The following is a 19,385-nucleotide window of genomic DNA, read 5'->3' as shown; positions in this document are numbered from 1 at the left end:
CTGTTGGGAGAAATGGCTCAAGATAATTAAGTGAAGGCGGCCAAAGGCTCATAAGCTAACCACTAGTCTACCATTTAGAGAGGCAGTATGGTGTGGTGGACAGAGTACCCAACCCGAAGTCAAGAAGACTTGAATTCAAATCCCACCTTTGATACTTACCAATTGTTAATCCTGGGCAACTCACTTTATCTCTCTGAACCTCAGTTTCCTCATCTGTAAAATGAAGAGGGTAAACTAAAAGGCCTCTAAGATTCCTTCCAGCTCCAAATTTGTGATCTTATAATCAATGAAAGAGTTTGAAGGCACTGGATATAGTAAGAATATGGGCACATACATTAAAAACAATGCCCCCAAGTGAAAACTCTGTCTTAATAGCACTAGTTACTGCTTTAGAAGTCATTTTAACCTCAGCAGTTCATGGGCAGTCAGGCCATTGATTAGTTAGAACACAGGTCAAAATAAAAACCACATTGGGGAAAAAAAAGGACAGAATAGAAATGAAACCACTATGGGTGATTATGGTAGTTCCAACCTGACCCATTCAAAAAGGCTGCCAATTCAGAAAAATGGGAAATGGACAAAAGAAAAGCCATCACATCCATCCAAAGCTTGACCGCTGCACACTAGTCACCACAACCGAGACAGAACAGCTTCTACAAACTACCTCCAACAGAAATCCTTTTGCTTCTTTGCCAAGTGGAGAGACGGAGCAGCCAAAGGCAACCCTTGTTTAGAATAGGAGATAGTTTGCAAAATATTATGGAAGACGCTATTGGAAGATAATGAACATTATTGCCTCCCAAAACAGTGAAAAGCAGGAGAAAAGAAATTCAGTCTAAAGAGAACTTGGCAGAAAACCTACGTAACCAATCATTCCAAGGGAATTTGTAGCTAAAACAGGAATGAGGGCGACAATATACCCAAGATGGAAAAGAACTGCCAGTGTTTCTACACCAATTTCTTCCCTGATGTGAGTGAAACTACTGTACTTAGACTTGATCACTCCAATATGCTACATGAACAAGCAAAAAATGGTTTCTTAAGAAAATGAAAGCAGGAAGAGGAGCTGGATATGCCCAAAAGTCCATCCAAGTGGCAACAATGTTTTAAAGGAACCAATTTTCAAAGTATTTCTAGGTGAAAAATATTCTGAAAAGGTAAAAAATCAGGTATCATCTATTGTGAAAAATAGAAAAGATCACAGAGACAATACAATTTTTGAGAAAAAAAAGTGACCAAGAGGATACTTGCTACATCTACTCCTCTTGTCTATGAAATCTTGATAGAAACGGTCTACAATTCCACTGGAGGTCTCCTTGATGAAAATATAAGAAGGGAATACTCAAGCTCTTGAATATAATTTTCTACCAAAGGTTGTATCATCCTAGTCACACAGTCAACTGAAAAGTATAGAGAATATAAGATCCCACTGTGTGCTGGCTGTTGATTACAAAAGTATTTCACTGAGTAGAGGGAAATGTAAACTTAAAGGCTGTCCAAATAAAGTATCTCCCTCTTCAAATCATGTATACATTGAAGTAATTATAGGTTGTCCGCTTCCCCGGAAGAACGTAAACTCCTTGAGGACAGGCATAATCAATCAGCACATACTATGTGTCCAGTCCTAGAGATACAAAGACAAAAAGTGAAATAGTCAAAAGATGAAGGAGCTTACATTGTGTCGGGGGGAACAATGTAGACCAAACAAGCAAATACAAATAGATACACAGCAAATAAAAGGTTAAGAAAGAGTCAGCCCCGCAGAGGTCCAAAGGCTTCACAGAGAGAGTAGCATTTGAGGACAGTCTTGTTTTTCATCTGACTGTGTAGAACACGGACTTCATAAATGCTTGTTTAATTGGATTAGACTAGCATACTCATGCAATCTGTGGACAGGCCAAAGCTGAGGAGAGAGACTAACATGCTGGGTGATAGAATTAGACTAAAAACCATCTTGACAGCTTGCTATAGTGACATGAAAATCAAGTCAGATAAATTTAAAAGAGATAAACATAAACCCCTACAGTCTGGTTCAAAAAACTTCAGAATACCAGATTTGGAGGTGGGGAAAGGGTGTGGCTAGATAATAGTTCTTGTGGCAGGGAGGAAGATCTTAGGGGTTTTAGTGGACCACAAGCTCAATCTAAGCCAGTATGGCTGTTAAAAAAAAAAAGGGGCACTAATGTGATCAATTACAGGTTGCATTGAGGCACAGTAATCAGATCTAGAGAAGTAAGAGTCCCTTTGTACCCTGTCTCAGGTCACATTGAGGGAGGATTGTGTTCAGTTTTGGGTGCCGTGTTTTAAGAAGTTAGAACCCCAGCCCACCACCCCAAAGAAAGATTGCTGGGATGATGAGGACATTGGAGACGATGTCACTGGAAGATGAGTTGACGGAACCAAGGATACCAAGTATGGAACTGAAGAGACATAGTAGACATGCTTCTTAAAGGGACGGACCATTTCATGTCTGCCCTTTTTATCCCCAAAGCCCAGGGCAGTGCCTGGCACAGAGTAAATGCTTAATGAATGAGTGAAGGTTTTACAGGGCGGTCACCTGAAAAGAGGCATTGGACTTGTTTTGTTTTTCCCAGAGGGCAAAGCTAGACCCAACAGGGTGGGCATGGGGAGCTTGGGAGAAGAGAATTACAAAGGAGCTGTTGTTTGGGAGAAAACTTGCCCATGCTTGGAGCTATCCAATGGGAAGGGGCTGACTCGGGAGGTAGTGGACTGGAGGACCACCAGCTAGGGATGCTGGGGAAGGGATTCTTGGTCAGAAATGGGTGGGATCTGGTGGCATTGGAGGCCCTTCCAGCTCTATGGTTCTCTGTAAGAACAGATATGCAGCCAGCTCACATTAGCCTTTCCCATGGCCTCTTTCTGGAGCCCAGCAGCCTGAATTTCCACAGCTCGCTCATTCATCTCTGTTGGAGGAATACAGTTCAGAGGCTCCTTTCCTGGCCTTGCCCTCACTCAACACGACAACATTTTGAGTTATCCAATCATAGGCCTAGAACTGGAAGGAACTTCAGAGATCAGCAAGTCAAGCCCTCTTCATTTACAGGGAAGGAAACTGAGGCCCAGGAAGTGTAGGGATCTGAATGAATTTTAAAGCCTTGTGTTTATACTATTTGCTAAGCACTAAGGATACGAGTACTAGCAACTAAGACAGTCCCTGCCCTATAGAACTTCCATTCTAATGGGGGCAGGAAGCACATAGGGAGAGACCTGCTCAGAGAAGGGTATTTTGTTCTGTGGGATGTAGGAGTGGATGGAAAGAAAGGTCAGTGGGTTGTGAGATTCAGGAAGAAACTGGTTTGGAGCTATCAGCCTCATTGAAGGGTACCAGGTCCAGGAGGAGAAGGAGGGAGGGAAGAGCCAGGAATATAGCACCTACTGTGTGCCAGGCACTGTGTCATATGCTTTCTTACCAATAGTGTGTGTTGTTTGATCCTTGTAACAACCTGGTGAGGTAGGTCCTATTATACAGTTAAGGAAACTGAGGCAAAGAGCAGTTAAGTAACTTGCCCAGGGTCACATTGCTAATGTCAGATCTTCCCAGCTCCAGCACAGGGCTCTAGCTACTGTATCACCAGCTGCCTCTAAGAGGAGCCGTGGCCTTCAGATGGCAAGATTGCCGGGGTGGGTGGATGGATAGAATGTGAAGATGAAGCATGGACTTATCCAAGGTCATACAGACACAAGCCTTAGGGGCAAGATTTGAACCCCAATCCTCTTATTCCATAGCCAATGCTTACTTGCCTTACTCTGGGCCTGCCCTGTACTGCCGGGAGCTCTGTGGCTGCCTTCACAACCTTTAAAACATTGCCCTGTCTGAAGAGTGCTGGGGAAACTAATTTCAAGTCCTAATGATGGAAACTCAGGAAAACAACACAGCACACACAGAGAGGCGGACATCTATAAACACCTGCAGTCCCACAGAGCTGGCTGGAAAGGGAGGGAGGGCGAGGCCTAGCGAAAGACCAAGGGATGCCAGACAAAACTCTCTGCTCTTTTTTTCTTCCTGTGACAGAGGAAATGGAGCAGAGAGCATGCCGCGGACCTCGTCTCCTGAATTCTGTCTAGAATGTGACAGCAGCACGTGAAATCTTCCAGGGTTAGCTGAATCTCCCTTGGAGACAGGGATTGTCATGAGTGTGAAGGGCCTTCTAGGGAGCCTGCTTGCTCTAGTGGAGAGACTTGAACTCAGAACCAGGGACACCTAGATGCTAATCCTGCCTCCGACAATTGTTATTCAGTTGTGAACAACTCTCCGTGATTCCATGTGGGGTTTTCTTGGCAAAGGTACTGGAGTAGTTTGCCATTTCCTTCTCCAGCTCATTTTACAGATGAGGGAACTGAGGCAAAGAAGGTTAAGTGACCTGCCCAGGGTCACACAGCTAATAAGTGTCTGAGGCTGGATTTGAACTCAGGAAAGTGAGTCTTCCTGACTCCAGGCCTGGTGCTCCACCTGCTGCACCCACTGCACCCGCTGCACCACTTTGCTGCTCTTATTATTTTGACCAGCTACATGACCCCAGGCACGTCACTTAACCTCTCGGCATCCCCAGGCCACTCCCTAAGACTGTGGAGGCAGGAAAGGTGTTGATGTGCATTAGTAAGGGACTTTCCTCTCCTGGGAGTTCCCTTCATTTATGAAATCGCAGATCTAGTCCAGAAAAAGGAGTATTGAGGTCCACGGAGGCATACCGATAAAATGCTCTGCAAAAATGTGGAGTGAGGCATCCCACCAATGCTGGGCCTTGAGGAAACATTTCTTATTCCTACTCCATGTGTTAGGCCCTGGGACAAGTGCTGGATAGACAAAGACAAGCTAGAAACATCCCTTCCCCAAAGGAGCTTACATTCTATCCGAGAAGAAAACAACAGGTGTATCTTTAATCAACCAATCAACCATTAATTCATGTAGCCCAGGTTCTGGGCTTACTCTCCCAATCCCCACTCACACCAGCAGTTTAGTTCCCCAGAGACCACTGCTACTTATCCCTTCAGAGAGCTGGGGGCACCCTGGAATGGGGGTGCCGTGGCTTGTCTTTCTAATGCTATTGCATCTTACAGTACTCAGAACAGTGTCTGGCACACAGTAGGTGCTTAATAAATGTTTATTAACTATAGCTTTATAGCCCCCACCATTATACTTTCCCTTCCTATGATTATCAGTTTATGCCAATGAGAACTAATTAGTTTTTAGAAAGGGTATTTGCTAAGCAGATCTGGTCAGAACGATGGATACAAAACTTCCTGTGCCCAAAAGTCTAGAATACATTTTCCCACTAATATATACAGAGTCCATAGGAAAGTGGGCCCAAGCTTAGAGAGTGCATGTGGCAAAAGGGTAACTCACAGCCCTTTTCTCCCCTTCCCAGGATACTTGTAAAGCTCCCCCAGGGTTGTTGATTTTCTCCTGAGCTCCCTGTAGAGCCCTGAGTCTGCCATTCCTCACTGCAGCCAGCCTGTCCTTAGTTCCTGTCCAGTCACTGCCACTAGCCACTGCTGCCCCATGATGCTGCTAGGATAGATGGAGGTATGGGGGGGGGGGTGGAATCCCAATCCCTCAGTCCTCAGAAGTTCACAGGGTTCTCCTCTGCTCTGGTTCTATGCAATCTCCACGGGGCTGACGAAGCCCCTCCACCAATCCAAAAACACTTCCTATGAGGCGTCACTTCACTTCAGCCAATAGCTGTATTGGGTTTCTAAACTGATCTAGTCTGAAGCCTCTGATTGATTAACGTCCAGGCCTTGTTCATGCCTCTGAATGATTGTGCTCACCAGATCGAGGAAGCAGGGCATAGCATCTTCTCATTTGCTTTAAGAAGGATGGAGTAATTTGATTCAATCAACTTCTACCCTTACACTAGTTCCTACTATGTGCTAGGCACTGGAAATACAAATTTATCTATATGTTTGTATACATGTGTTTATATACATTGTATGTATATATATATATATGTATACATACATATATATATATATATATATATATTATATATTTGTATGTCTTCAAACACTCAAAAAGTGTTTGTTAAGCACCCACTGTGTGCCAGGTCCTATGAGGATACAAAGACAAAATTGAAACAGTCCCTGCCCCAAAAAGGTTACATTCTATCAGGGAAGGGGAGACACTATTTAGACATACAGTTATATGATAAATAGAAACTTACAGAATGAAAGAGAGAGAAAGGAAGGAAGGGAAGAAAGAAAGAAAAAGAATGTAAAGAAAGAGAAATTTGCTTTTGTAGAATTCATAAATTAGAGAGGAGATATGATAGAGTTGATAGAACTTTCAGAGCACTCCAGCTATGTGCCCCAGCAAATAAATATGCTTCCCCATTTCACAGATTCACAAACTGCATAATTTATTTTTTGCCCCATTTAGGATTAGCTCCACTGCTTTTGACTTTTCCTCCCTTCATCCTGCATCAGGCCATTTCTTTCTAAAGCCCAGCAGCTCCCACAAAATATTAGGAAACCGAGCCTAAGCCATGCAGAGAAGAGGAGGGAAGTAAAACTCACCAACCACTTTAATTAAAACTGAAATTGGTTTTTCTTTCAACCAAATATTAAGTTATTTTGCCAAATAGTCAATTATAACTATTGGAGGGGGAAAAAACTTTAACTTAAGTTCCCAAAATAACACTGTTTTACCCTTGTAGTTTTTTTTAAATTTCTTTTGCATGTTACCTTATACATAAAGGATGAGGGAGGAGATTCCCAGTGTGAAAACTCTCTTCACAGATACTGATACTAACCTTTTTTTGACTTAGTAGATAAGTCTTAGAGAGTTTAGAGGTTTAGAGAAATTAAGTGACTTGCCCAAGGTCACATAGCTAATAAATGTAAAAAGATGGATTTGAACCCAGGTCTCCCAGACTGAGTACAACACTCTATCCACACTATATCACTGCTACCTTGTTTCAGCTATTATTCACATATGATCAAAAGTTTACTTTTGTATCTTTCAACACGATCTAGATTTTACTGTATTCTTCAGTATATTCTTTAATGTATTCTAATTTGACCTAGGTATGGGGCCAGTGTTTTTTCCAGAGAAACCTACTTCCACTTATCTAAAGGAAGACCAATAGAAAATGCAACTCAATTAACAAAAATTCACGTTATGTATAAGTTTTGAGAAATGTATTTCTTCTGTAAAATGAAATACATTTGCGGTCCCCTATACGCTCAGAGAATGTAGACTAAGTTCCGTGCTGACTTAAGCCAATAGAATTAGAAAGATAAATTACAGATAAAGGAGAATGATAAAGAATCATAAACTATAACCAAAGACAATGCAAATGGCTTCAATGTTGTCAGTGAAGAGGGTCACCTATGCCACTACTTCCTCTGTTTGCGTGGATGTAGTCAGACATGCCTCAGTACAAGAGCCTATGGGTCCCTAAGACGCTCCCCTCACAGACAAGCATACTCAGAAAGCCACAGTTGTTTCCCCTTCACTGTTCAAAGTCCTATTTGCTACTTGGCAGCTCCCAGACACTACATACTAACCAGTTATCTGCCTCTGCTTCTTTTCCTTTCAGGATGCCTCCATTGCCCACAAATTCCACCTCATGCGAGAGAAATACCCTGAAAAATTCACGAGCAGGTAAAGCCCATGCCCTTTCCCCTCCTTTGCTTCCTTCTCTACCCTACTCTTACCTCCATCCCTGTCTTGATATATTACTTTCCCAACTGCTCTCTTGGAAATATTCTTGGCTGGGTCAGGATGGGGCCATTCGTTTGTGGCTGCATGAAGAAAGATTTTCATTTCTAAGAAGAAAGAAAAGGAAAATTGTCAGGAATACATCTTGGCCAGGCTGGGTAGGATTTTTTTTTTTTTTTGCCCACTGGGCAATGTGCTGAGTGAAAGATTTGGGAGCTAGAATGAGGAAAGGGGAGCTGCCTTTGCTTGGAAGTCAGTTCTGTTCTCAATCAGCCTTTCTTGGTTTTGTTCCTTTCCTAGAGTTGGTGACTCTGCCTCAGTCTGCCTCCTTAGAGAGATAACTTAAGGCTTTTCTGGAATGTGGGCTTCTCTTGGGTTTCTCTTAGGCTCCCTCCATTGTGTTTTCTCTTAATCTCATGCCCTTTCAAAGAAGTAGGGTTCCTGGGGTGATGGAGGGGAAGATGTGCCATTGACCACCTCCTCTCCTGTCCAGCAGGGGGCAGCAATAGAGAGAAAGTGGGTCACCCAGTAAGCAGAGTTGAGGAGAGAGGGATGGAATGGCCCCAGTGTACCTCCGATCTGTCCTTGGCACTCCCAAGAAAACTGGGACACTGGGGCAAAAAAGTATCCATCCAGCTAGCACATCAAAGAAGCCCTACTTCCTCGACTTGCGGCCAGTAGAGAGCTGTAACTGTTGCAGGTTTCCACCCACTAAAAGGGTTTTTCCCTAGTTCTGTCAGGATCCTTCCGCCCATGTTTCATAGTGTTTCGTCTCTCGCTGATGCACAGATTCAAGGTGCTCACCCAAGGTGACAAGAGCCCCAGTTAAACCTGGATGAACTGGATTCCCAAAGATAGCATGGTGAAGAGTGACAGCCAATCTTAGAGCGAGGAAGACTCTGAGTTCAGATCCCGCCTCGAACACATTCTAGCTGTATGAACACAGCCAAGTCATTTATCCCACCTCTGATAACTTACCACTCCTGGCCTTGGACAAGTGACTCTTCTCTCCAGAACTCAGTGCCCTCATCTATAAAAGGAGGGAGTTAGAGTGGATGCCCTCTGAGTTTCTTTCCTTCTCTAGATCTCTAATCCTATAGTCCTACGGTCCTAACCTGTCAGTAAATGAGGGCAACTTTCTAATAAAATAAGGCAAGGGAAAGTATGCTTGAGAAAGAGTCAGGTGACCTGGATTCAAATTCTGCTGTTGACGCTACCTACGAGTGACCTTGGACAAGTAGCATTACCTTTCTGGGCCTCAGCTTTCTTGTCTGATGGAATGCATGACCTCTGAGTTCCCTTCTAAATCAGATTTTATATTGCAGATGACCTGCCGAGCTATATCAGGGAGAGGAGTTTTCATGGTGGGAGCTCCCCACAGTGATGAACTCATACTCCTCCTACCCATCCAAAAAAAAGTCCAAATTTAGGCTCCTAGAACATCATGACCCTGGCCTCTGAACACTGAGAATGAAGTTCAGGCTTCTGAGATGAGCACAGATTCTCCAGATTTTGCTAGCTCACTAGCTATTTATGTCCCGTCTCCATTAGCTCTCTTGTTCTGCCCAGGCTGGGCTAGAATTAATTTTTAAATTCATCTTCAGAATCCTTTAACTTGGATTCAGTTTGCAGCCAGAAACGTATGAGCTAGAAGAAATGGCTCATAGGCCAAGGAGGGCAGGGGAAAGGAGGTTGTGGATGAGCAAGGGACATATTGCAAAATACTGTGAGGATTTGAATATCTACACTTGCCAGTAACAGCCTGTATGGGTAAGAAAGGGGATCGAAACTAAGCCATTCTCTCCTGAAGATTACAAACTTGTAAATGGGTGTCAAGAAGTTTCTTGCTAACAATGACTAGGGGGAAATTTTTTTTTTTGGCCTTTGATCTAAGAAACTCTTCCAGGCCAAGATTAGAGGATTGTCAAGTAAAGTCTAGAAAGTAAAGTAAACCCCTTAAGGGCAGGAAGTGCCTTGTTCTTATACCTGTATCACTAGTGTCCAGCACATAGTAGGAGTCTGATAAATGAAAAAAATGAGAACCCACTGAAGGGCCCAAGGAGTTGGGGCACTGTGCCCACTCCCTCTTCCTGAGGACCTCATCTGCTCCAGACCCATGCAAATTGTCCATTCAGTTATGGGGGAGCCTGGACTCTAAGGAGAGGCTTTCTTTGCATTCTCTTTGGCTCATTAACCCCTCCCCCAACCCTGCCACCCTGAGGACAAATTACTTAAAGCTTAGGTGTTGGCTCATATGTAGGTCTTGTCAAAATGGTAGAATAAAAATGCATGCAATGTACCATGTAAACCAGATATGGGACAGGTATTTATTTCCTGTACAGAAAAGACTCATAGCATGCATTGACAGAAAGACTTCCAATAGAATTCAGTAACAATTTTTAACTACAGTTAAGCTTCCCTGGGAGGCTGATACTTTGAAACCTTATCACAACATGAAGCAGTCTGTGGGACCCCCAAATAGTCATGAACACATTTCACCTAGCTTCTGCACTGTCCAAACAACTCTTGGCCATCTTCCTGCTCACTGTCGCCTTCTCTGGTAAACAAGCTCTCCTCTGCCTTCAGGCAGCTCCACTAACTGGACGTAGGGCCGCCAGACCTCTCCAACTGGCAACGGCGTGTCTGAACCTGGACTTGGCTATGTAACAAATGATGTTCAAAAGGGAAAGCAGTCAGGGACCCAGGCACAAGCTCACAATCTGTCAGGGGAGACAGGCTACCTATTTAAATAAATAGAAAACACATGTGCCATAATGTGTGGGTAAGACAAGCATCTGGAGGAGGGGGTCAAGAAAGGCTTTATGTAAAAGGGACCTCATGTTGAAGGCGTACTTGAGCTGAGCTGTAAAATCAGCAGTGATCATGCTATATCTTCCCAGGAAGCTAATGACATTCAATTTTTGGATACCAGATATGTCCCAGGAGCATAGATCTAAAGCCGACAGGCACCTCAGAGGCCATCTAGTAAAATCCCCTCATTTCACAGATAATGAAACCGAGGCTGAGGAAGGTAAGTGATTTGTCCAAGGTCACACAGGCTGTATGTGTCGGAGATGGGATGTGAACCCAGATGCCCCGACTTCAGAGACGATAATCTTCCCACTAAATCATGCGGTCTCCTCTAAGTTTTAAAAAAGATTACCCTAGAAAGGAGAAAGAAAAGCATAAACAGAGGTAAAAAAGGATGGAGAAAAAGACACAGATAGTAGTTATAACTGTGAACGTTGAATCGCTCTTTTTTTTTCTCCTCTGTTGAGTTTCGTTTCCTCTTTCTGATGGTTCCTCCTATTGGTTTTAATTTTTGCTTACAACTTCACTAATGTGAAAACATCTTTAATAGGAGTGTACATGTATAGCCTATACCAGATTGTGTGCCATCTTGGGAAGGGTGGTGGGGAGGAAGGGGGAGAAAAATGTTAAACTCAAAAGCATGTGGATGGGGCAGCTAGGTGGCGCAGTGGATAGAGCACTGGCCCTGAAGTCAGGAGGACCTGAGTTCAAATCCAGCCTCAGACCAAACACTTGACACAACTTACTAGCTGGGTGACCCTGGGCAAGTTACTTAACCTCAATTGCCTAAAAAAAAAAAGCGTATGGAAGTGATTGTTGAAAAATCAAAATAAATTAATAAAATAAAAATAAAATAAAAATAAAAAAGATTACCCTACCATACACAAGATGGGCCTATCTGATCTGGGACCTCAACCCACAAACTGTCTGAAGTAATGAGACATACTTTCATTTGTGCTGCCAGGACTATGAGGCTCGAATAAGCAGGCCAGGATAGGAAGGATAGAGGGATCTCCCCTGACCCATTATCCAGCCAGTGGCTGTTCAGCCTCTGCTTGGACTCTGCCAGTGATGGGGAGCTCATTTCCTCCCAAGGAAGTCCAGTTTGATTTGGGGAAGTTCTCATTGTTAAGGCATTTTTCCTTGAACTGAACTCAGACCTGCCTCTCTATAACTTCTGCCCATTGGTGGTGTTTTGCCCCTCTAGGGCCAAGCAGACTAGCCGGCCAGCCTAAACCCTTTTCTCTACCATAGTCCCCCTGATATTGGAAAACATCTGGTAGGCTTCCTCTTCAAACCAAATCAACTCAAATCCTCCAAGTGATCCCTCCAGCACATGTATGACAATTTTCCTCTTACTGGTCACCATCCTCCAGAAGCTTTGTATCTTAAAGGATCATAGGAGCCTGGATCTAGGACTGGAGGGGACCTCTGAGGCCATGTTTACTTTACAGAGAAGGAAACTGAGCATCAGAGAAGGAGAATGACTTGTCCAAGGTCACGCAGAGTTAGCATCAGAGGCAAGATTGAAGCCCAGGTTTGCACCAGTTCTCTTTCCATTGTACCTTGTCAATGTTTCCCTTAAAGTGTGCCACCAGTACTAGACACAATCCTCAGAATGTGGGCCAGTCCTCCATTAGTTATTCCTTCCTTCTGTATGATGTGAGGAGAGGGCGAGAGGCTGCCCCTCATTCTGTCCTCCTAGAGCCCTGTTTGCTGAAAGGAACGTTGAGGACAACCCTGCTCTCCATCCCTCCTACATGTCTCTCTTCGATAATATCCCATAGAATCTCCAGGCCTATCCAAGAGGCAGACGAATAGCTGTTTTTCTCAGAGATTCCTTATTTAGCACTGGAGATGTTGTTGTTACTATGGTTACACTCTTATACTAGTCTGTGAACCTGGGAAAGGTCACAAAAGATGGGAAGAAAACATGGCAGCTGGGGTCTGGAAGAGGGAACCCTGGGAGCAGCTTAAAAGTTGGACTTACCTGCTGCACTTCGGAAAGAGTAGAGGTCTTGGGGGAGTTCCTCAGATACCCCTGAGAAAGGCTGAGTCTGTTAGGATCGTTTGAGCATTTTGTCCTCAATAGAAAGTCTGACTGTTCAAGGCTGGAAGTAGATAATGCTTGTCAACCAGTTTTCCAAGAAAATCCTTTAGCCCCTTGGGATTTTAAATGGTGCAATACTGTCATTTACCTATTAGTCAATCAGCAGATATTTATTAAACACCTACTGTGTGCCATACATCATGCTAAGCACTGGGAATATACATAACAAAGAATAAAGGAATATCTCCTTGAAAGGAATGTATCTTCTAGTGGAGGAGACAACAGATCCGTGTATAAATATAGACAGCATCCATTTAAAGCTGATAAACACATACGCGTACATATGGCTGGGCACATATATATGTGGAAAAGCTGGTTGCAAGTGTTTCTCGATATTCTCTCTGTAAGTGGGACTGTAAATAAGGATGATTCATTGTCCCTACAACTCAGCTCTATCCTCTGACAAATCTGGAGGTTTGGAATCATAGACAGAACTGGATGGAACCTCAGAAGTCAACCCCTCATCTTACAGATGAGTCACCTGAGTCCCAGAAAAAGGGAGAGACTTGAACAAGGTCACACCAGCAACCAGTAGCAGTGGTGGAATTAGAACCCAGGGCTCTGGACTCCAAACCTAACCCTCTTTCCACTGTAGCATATTGGAGCTCCTACCTCCTCGGTATGTGCCAACCGTGTACGTGACATGGCAGCTGGAAACATGAATACTGTCCCAGGTCAGAGTGAGCAGAAGGAGAAAGGTGGTCTTCCCCCTCGCCTAGGTTCTGGTCAGACTAACTTTTTGGAAGGAAGTAAAGGCCTAACCTGTTTCCCTTGAATATCTCAAATGAACTTTTGAAAAAAACACTTATGGTTTTGGAAAGTCCCAAACAGTTGATTATGGCATTTTCTTACCTTTATTTATTGCATTTTTAATGCAAAGTATAAACCTTATGTTTCAAACACAAATTCACCAAGCAAAGCCTAGAAGAGAAAAGAACATAAGATGTTTAACTCTTCATTAACCAACTCACCAAAACATTTGCCTGCCTGCCTGCTTCCCTTGGGAGTTGATGGTACAACAGTGCCATATGCCTGGCACTGTGACGGCATTTTTGAGGAGTTTATATGTGGACAGGTCCAAAGAATCACTAGTCCTGGGCTTAATAATAGGATCAAAGGTCTAGAACTGGAAGGGGCCACAGACCCTAATCAAACCTCCATTCCACATCCAGGGAAACTGAGGCCTGGAGAAGTGAAATTATTTACCCAAGTGCAATGGTGGGATTTGAACTGAGATCCCAGGACTTTGAATCCAGTGGTTTTTTTCCCTATGATGTCATGCTACCTCCCTATACAAATGTCTTCTTTGAATAATAACCTTTTCAGTGGTTCTTCCTGCTGAAACCTTCCATTTTCTCTAGATAACTGAGATCCCTGTGAGGCGAGGGGACACAAAGCCCTTGTTTCATGTCAACAAAGACCTGAATTCAGCAGGGCAGTCAATAATGGTGATAAGAATTTAGAACTTAAATCTAGGGTGTAATCCTCCAGACAGGTCACCAAAGACTTAATAACCTCAGTACCTGCTTATTCCAAACTGGGTGCCTGCCTAAACTAAGGACAAGGGGGTGGGAAATGACAGGGCGAGGTGTCAGATGGGTTAGAAGCGGAGCCTCAGTCAGCCATGGTGCAGTCCTCGCTAGTCCTGGAACTGCAGAATGTGGGTCAGAATGGACCTCAGAGAATGCTTAATTGGTCAATCAACAAGCTTTATTAAAGACCAGCTATGGGCCAGGCACTGTCCCAGGGGCGGGGAACCTGTGACCTCAAGGCCGCATGTGGCCCTCTCGGTCCTCGAGTGTGGCCCTTTGACATTCAGTCAGACCTAGAGGGCCACATGTGGCCAGAAGGCCTTACCGCTGCCTGGTCCATTTCAGTCACATCTGCCTCTCTGTGACCCCATTTGGGGTCTTCTTGGCAGAGATACTGGAATAGTTTGCCATTTCTTTCTCCAGCTCATTTTACAAATGAGGAAACAGAGGCAAACAGGTTTAAGTGACTTGACCAGGGTCACACAGTTAGTAAGTGTTCGAGGCCAGATTTGAACTCGGGTCTTCCTGACTCCAGCCACTGTGCCACTTAGCTGTCCTTCCCCTCTCACCCCACCCACAACCTCCCTGACAAGGAGTCATCCAACCTACTTTGAAGACCTCTGGGGACGAGAGAGCCCATCCCTCTTTGGGAGAGCTCCAAAGTCAGGAAGGTGGTTTTTGTCCAACCTAAATGCGCCTCTCTGCAGCTTCCTCTGTTGCTCCCACTTCTTCCTTTGGGAGCCAAGAAGAACAATCCCTCTCTCAAATGACTGCCTGTCAAATATTTGACGTACCCACCAAGCTATCACTCCTCCAGACTAGCAATCATAATAACAGCCAACATTTACCTACCTCTAAGGAGCCAGGCTTAGAGCTAAGTGCTTTATACTTATGATCTCCTTTGGTGTGGGTGTGGCCACTGTCCCCATTTTAGAGATGAGGAAATGGAGGCAGAGAGTAAATGACTTGCCCAGGGTCACACAGATGCTAATGTCTGAGGGCAGATTGGGACCCTGGTCTTCCTGACTCCAGGCCCAGCACTCTACACTGTGCCAACTCCCTTCTTTGGGTACTAGGCCTCATTAAAAAGTGCTTTAGCTCTTCTGGCTGCCGCTGTTGACATATTAGCTTACTGTCCTAAGTCTTTCTCACATGACCTATTGTCCAGCCAGGCCTTCCTCTTCGTAGAGCTGGAGAAGCTGATTTTTTTTAACCCCAGTCTAAGGCTGAGTGACCATTCAGACATCACAGGATCCTCGGTTTAGGGCTAGAAAAGGCCTCAGCTGCCACCACATCTAACCCCCTTTTTCAGAGGATAAAACCGAAGGGAGTGTCTAAGAAAGGATTTGAACCTGGGGCTTCACCTTACATGTCCAGGGCCCATGCTCCATGCCACCCTGACTCACCAACATCCCAGCAGGCACTTGGTGATGCGGGCCTAAGCTGAGGGAGGAAGCAGGAAAATGGGCAATGCCACTGAAACCAAGGAGGATCATCGCTCTAGACCTGGAAGGGGCCTCACAGGCCATGGTGGCCAACACCCTCATTTTATAGATGTGGAAACTGAGGCCAAGCAGCTTGCCTAAGGCCACACAAGCCATTAGGCCTCAGAGGTGAGCTTGGAACCCAAGTCTTCAACTCCAAAAACAATACTCCTTCCCTGGTACCATCATGAAGATGAGTCTCAGAAGCCGCAGGAAGATCGTGGAGGATGAGGCCTGAGCAAAAACCCTTGATGGGGGAAGATACTGAGAGCTTTGGCCATGAGGAGTAGAGAGCTGAGATCACAGGATCTCAGAATTACAAGGAGTCACAGAGACCGCCTAGTCCACTTGTCCCTGAGCAAGAATCTCTTCTAGAAGGTGGGGGACCACAGATGGGGAGTGCGGCATACATCGCTTTTTTAATGTAGTTTTATTATACTTTTTTTCTTTTACTTCTTTAATTCTTTAAGGCATGGGAATGACAGGGATGACGTGCTGGGGAATATGAGTGACAGAAAAACAAAAGATAGCAGTACAAACGTTCTTAGAAAAAGAATTCCTTCTATGGTATACCTAACTAGTGAGCATCCAGGCTTTGCCTGGAGATCTCTAGGGAGGGGAAACCAGTCCCTCTCACATCAAACCTGAATGTATGGCTTCTGCTCATTGCTCCTGGATCTGCTTTCTGGGGCCAAGGCTAATCCCACCTCCAGATGACAGCCCTTCAAATAGCCCTGGCTCCTTTAACTTATATGACATGGACACAAAGCCCTCCTTCAGATCTGCTCCACTCTATTACCGTTCTTCCTAAAATGTGGCTCAAACTCGAACACAAAACTCCAAATGTGGAGAAAGGCAGTAAGGTATTATAGAGAGTTGGCCTCAGGGTCAAAAAGGCCTGGGTTCAAATCCAGCCTCAGGCACTTACTAGCTCTGTGACCCTAAGCAAGTCACTTAATCTCTACCTGCCTCTGTCTCCCCAATTACAAAATGGAGAGAATAATAGCACCTTCCTCCCAGGGTCTGTGAGGATCAAATAAGTGCTCAGCACAGGGCCTGGTACACAGTAGGCACTTAATAAATGCTTGTTCCCTTCCCTTCCTCCAGGGGCTCCCTTATTCTAGATGCTATGCCTCTCCAAATGCAACCTGAGGCCCCTTTGGCTTTCCCAGCTTCGCTATCATGCTGTAGATTGAGCTTGCAGTATACAAAGAGAGCTAGGGGGTTAACCCCATCAAGAAGTTTCAATGGTTCCCTATTGCCTTCTCAACAAAGTATAAACCTCTGATCCTGATATTCAAGGCTGTCATATCCTGCTCCAAACTCCTTTCAGCCTGATCCATTTCTGCTCCCCTTTGCATATTCTGTAGCTTTGCTCTGTTTCTGCTCCTCTTGTCCTGCCCTCCTCTGCCCCATACCCTCCCTCATGCAGCTCTCCATGCCTGGATGCAAGAAATGGATTCCCCAACCCACCATCTTGGGTTGACTTCCTTCCATCGTTCAAGGCCCCACTCAGATGTCTTCTCCTTTAAGAAGAAAGGGATTTCTCCCTCAACGATTCCTCACCCGACTTAATCTAAACGTCTCCTTTGTACTGCTTTCTCTTCCCACTGAATCATAGCTATCTTGGTGCTGTCTTTTCCTCCCCCTTAAACAGTAAGCTGTATGAGGACAGTGTCCTAACAGACTTTGTATCTTCAGGGCCTTGAATAGAGCAAGGACCAAATAACTATCTGCTAAATAAAACTTTGTAGCAAAGGATGGGGCAAGATTGGGTTGAAACAATGGCCACATTTTTAACTTAGAAGCCAAAAGCTAATATTTATGGTATCTCATCCAATTTTTTTTATCAACCTCGTGAGGTGGAAGGTACTATTATTATCCCCATTTTAGAGATGAGGAAACAGGCTCAGAGTGATTTAGAACTGGGGGGGAGGGGCAGCAGAGCACGAGAGGCCACCAGGCCCAACCCCCTCATTTTGGAGAAAGGGAAACTGAGGATTGGAGAGAGGTTAAGGGACTTGCCCAGCATCTCACAACCAGGCTGGACTTAAATTCAGGTCTTCCTAAGTCTCCTATTCTAGCCACTATACCCAAGCTACTTTCAGAATCATTTGCTTGTGGAGATCATGAGTATTTCATTCTTTAGAGCTTTCTGTTACCCCTCTGGGGTTGACTTTCCTTGTAGAATTTCACAGAATTAGAACAAGTCTTGGAATCTTTTCATGACAAGGTGACAAACTCCAGGGTAAGAGTCCCTGTCCTACACAGAGGGAGTCACAGCTTGACACGGATGAGCAAGAAGCCATGGGTGAGCAGGTAGGAAATGTGAGCTTCTCCCATTAAAGCGCTTGGCGCTGGTCAAACACCCTCTAGGCTCCTGCAGTCTGCTTTGGGCTCCCCATTTAAAGAAGATCCACAGAAAATAATTAGAGGCTTAGAAAATAAGACCACCAGGAAATCTTCAATAACTGGAATTACAGGTCCTGCACAACAGGGCTGCCTGAGAAGAGCAGCCCCTCTTCATCATTCAAATGTGCTTGGGCTGGAGATCAAAAAAAGTCTGACCCCAAATCTGGGAAACACTCAACTAAGTCACAGTTGGGGTGGGGGTAGGGTGGGGGAATGGTCTCTCCTCCTCTGGATGTCATTGAAGGACATTTCCCTCTCTGGGGACAGTTAGACCAGGATGGACATGAGCAGCTCTTCACTAAGGTTTTCCCCCAAAGAGAAACTTTCCCAGCTTCTCTATAACATTCCAAGACCTTGCCACCCTGCAAGACCCCAGACTGGATTCCCTCCTCTTCTGGATGCCAAGTATACTGGTCAGAAGCCAAGTGTTGCTGACTTTGTTTCTCCATGTTCCTCTCATGGGGATTGGAGTCATCCCCAAACCATCTCTCCAGCCTCATTACACATAACCGTCCTTCGTGCAATGCATGCTCTGCTCACATCGGTCTCATTACTGTTTCCCATTTACAAGGCTCCATCTCAAATCACCATGCCTTTGGCTCTGCCCCACGCCTAGAATGCCCTCCCTCCTCAGCTCTGCCTCTGAAACTTCTTGAAATCTTTCCTTTCCTTCAAGATTCAGCTCAAATACCACCTTCTACATGACCTCCCCTGTCATCTGCCCAGCAGCTAATGTCTTGGCCCTAAAAAAACTATCATGTGTTTTGGGTATATATGTGTGTATCTATCTATGCATTAAAATGTAGATATATCTAAGAGAGGGGGAGAGACAGAGAGAGAGAGAGAGAGAGAGAGAGAGAGAGAGAGAGAGAGAGAGAGAGAGAGAGAGAGAGAGAGAGAGAGAGAGAGATATGGATAGATGGATGGGTAGATAGCTGGATGGATGGATGGATAGATAGATAGATAGATAGATAGATAGATAGATAGATAGATAGATAGATAATTTGTATGGATCTATCTTTATATGTACATAGTGTATGTCCCCAGCAGAATGTAAGCTGCTCGAGGGCAGGACCTATTTCACTTTTGATTTATATACTCAGGGACCTAATACAATGCCTGGTACATGGGGTGAGTAGATCTGGATTGCAATGGTATTGAGAAATGCTCCCAGTGGGAAAGCTCCCTCTACCAAGGCAGACCAGCCCCTTCTTAGCAGTCTCCTGTCTTAGGGAGTGGCCTGGGGCATTTAACAAAAGCTCATTGAGTGGGTACTCCCTCCCCAATTCCACTGGGACCATCTCTACCTGGGACTATTGCAGCAGTCTCCTGACTTCTCTCCAACTTCCACCTGT

At 44.7% G+C, this 19,385-nt stretch overlaps 1 protein-coding gene across 1 annotated transcript in view; it reads left to right on the top strand.

Annotated features, from left to right (window-relative positions):
* LOC144454057 (diacylglycerol kinase beta-like) overlaps positions 1 to 19,385 on the top strand; it is a 139,342-nt gene that overhangs the window by 23,947 nt on the left and 96,010 nt on the right. Inside the window, exon 8 of the mRNA XM_078154692.1 lies at positions 7,560 to 7,624. Within this exon, the coding sequence (XP_078010818.1) occupies positions 7,560 to 7,624 (65 nt within the window). The remainder of the gene's footprint in view (positions 1 to 7,559; positions 7,625 to 19,385) is intronic.

This window comes from Phascolarctos cinereus, unplaced genomic scaffold (assembly GCF_003287225.1).
Source record: "Phascolarctos cinereus isolate Bilbo 61053 unplaced genomic scaffold, phaCin_HiC Scaffold_5;HRSCAF=322, whole genome shotgun sequence".
In the NCBI taxonomy this organism is placed as follows: Eukaryota; Metazoa; Chordata; class Mammalia; order Diprotodontia; family Phascolarctidae; genus Phascolarctos; species Phascolarctos cinereus.
The sequence above is the reverse complement of the archived record's forward strand: the minus strand, read 5'-3'. Positions and strand labels throughout refer to the sequence as shown.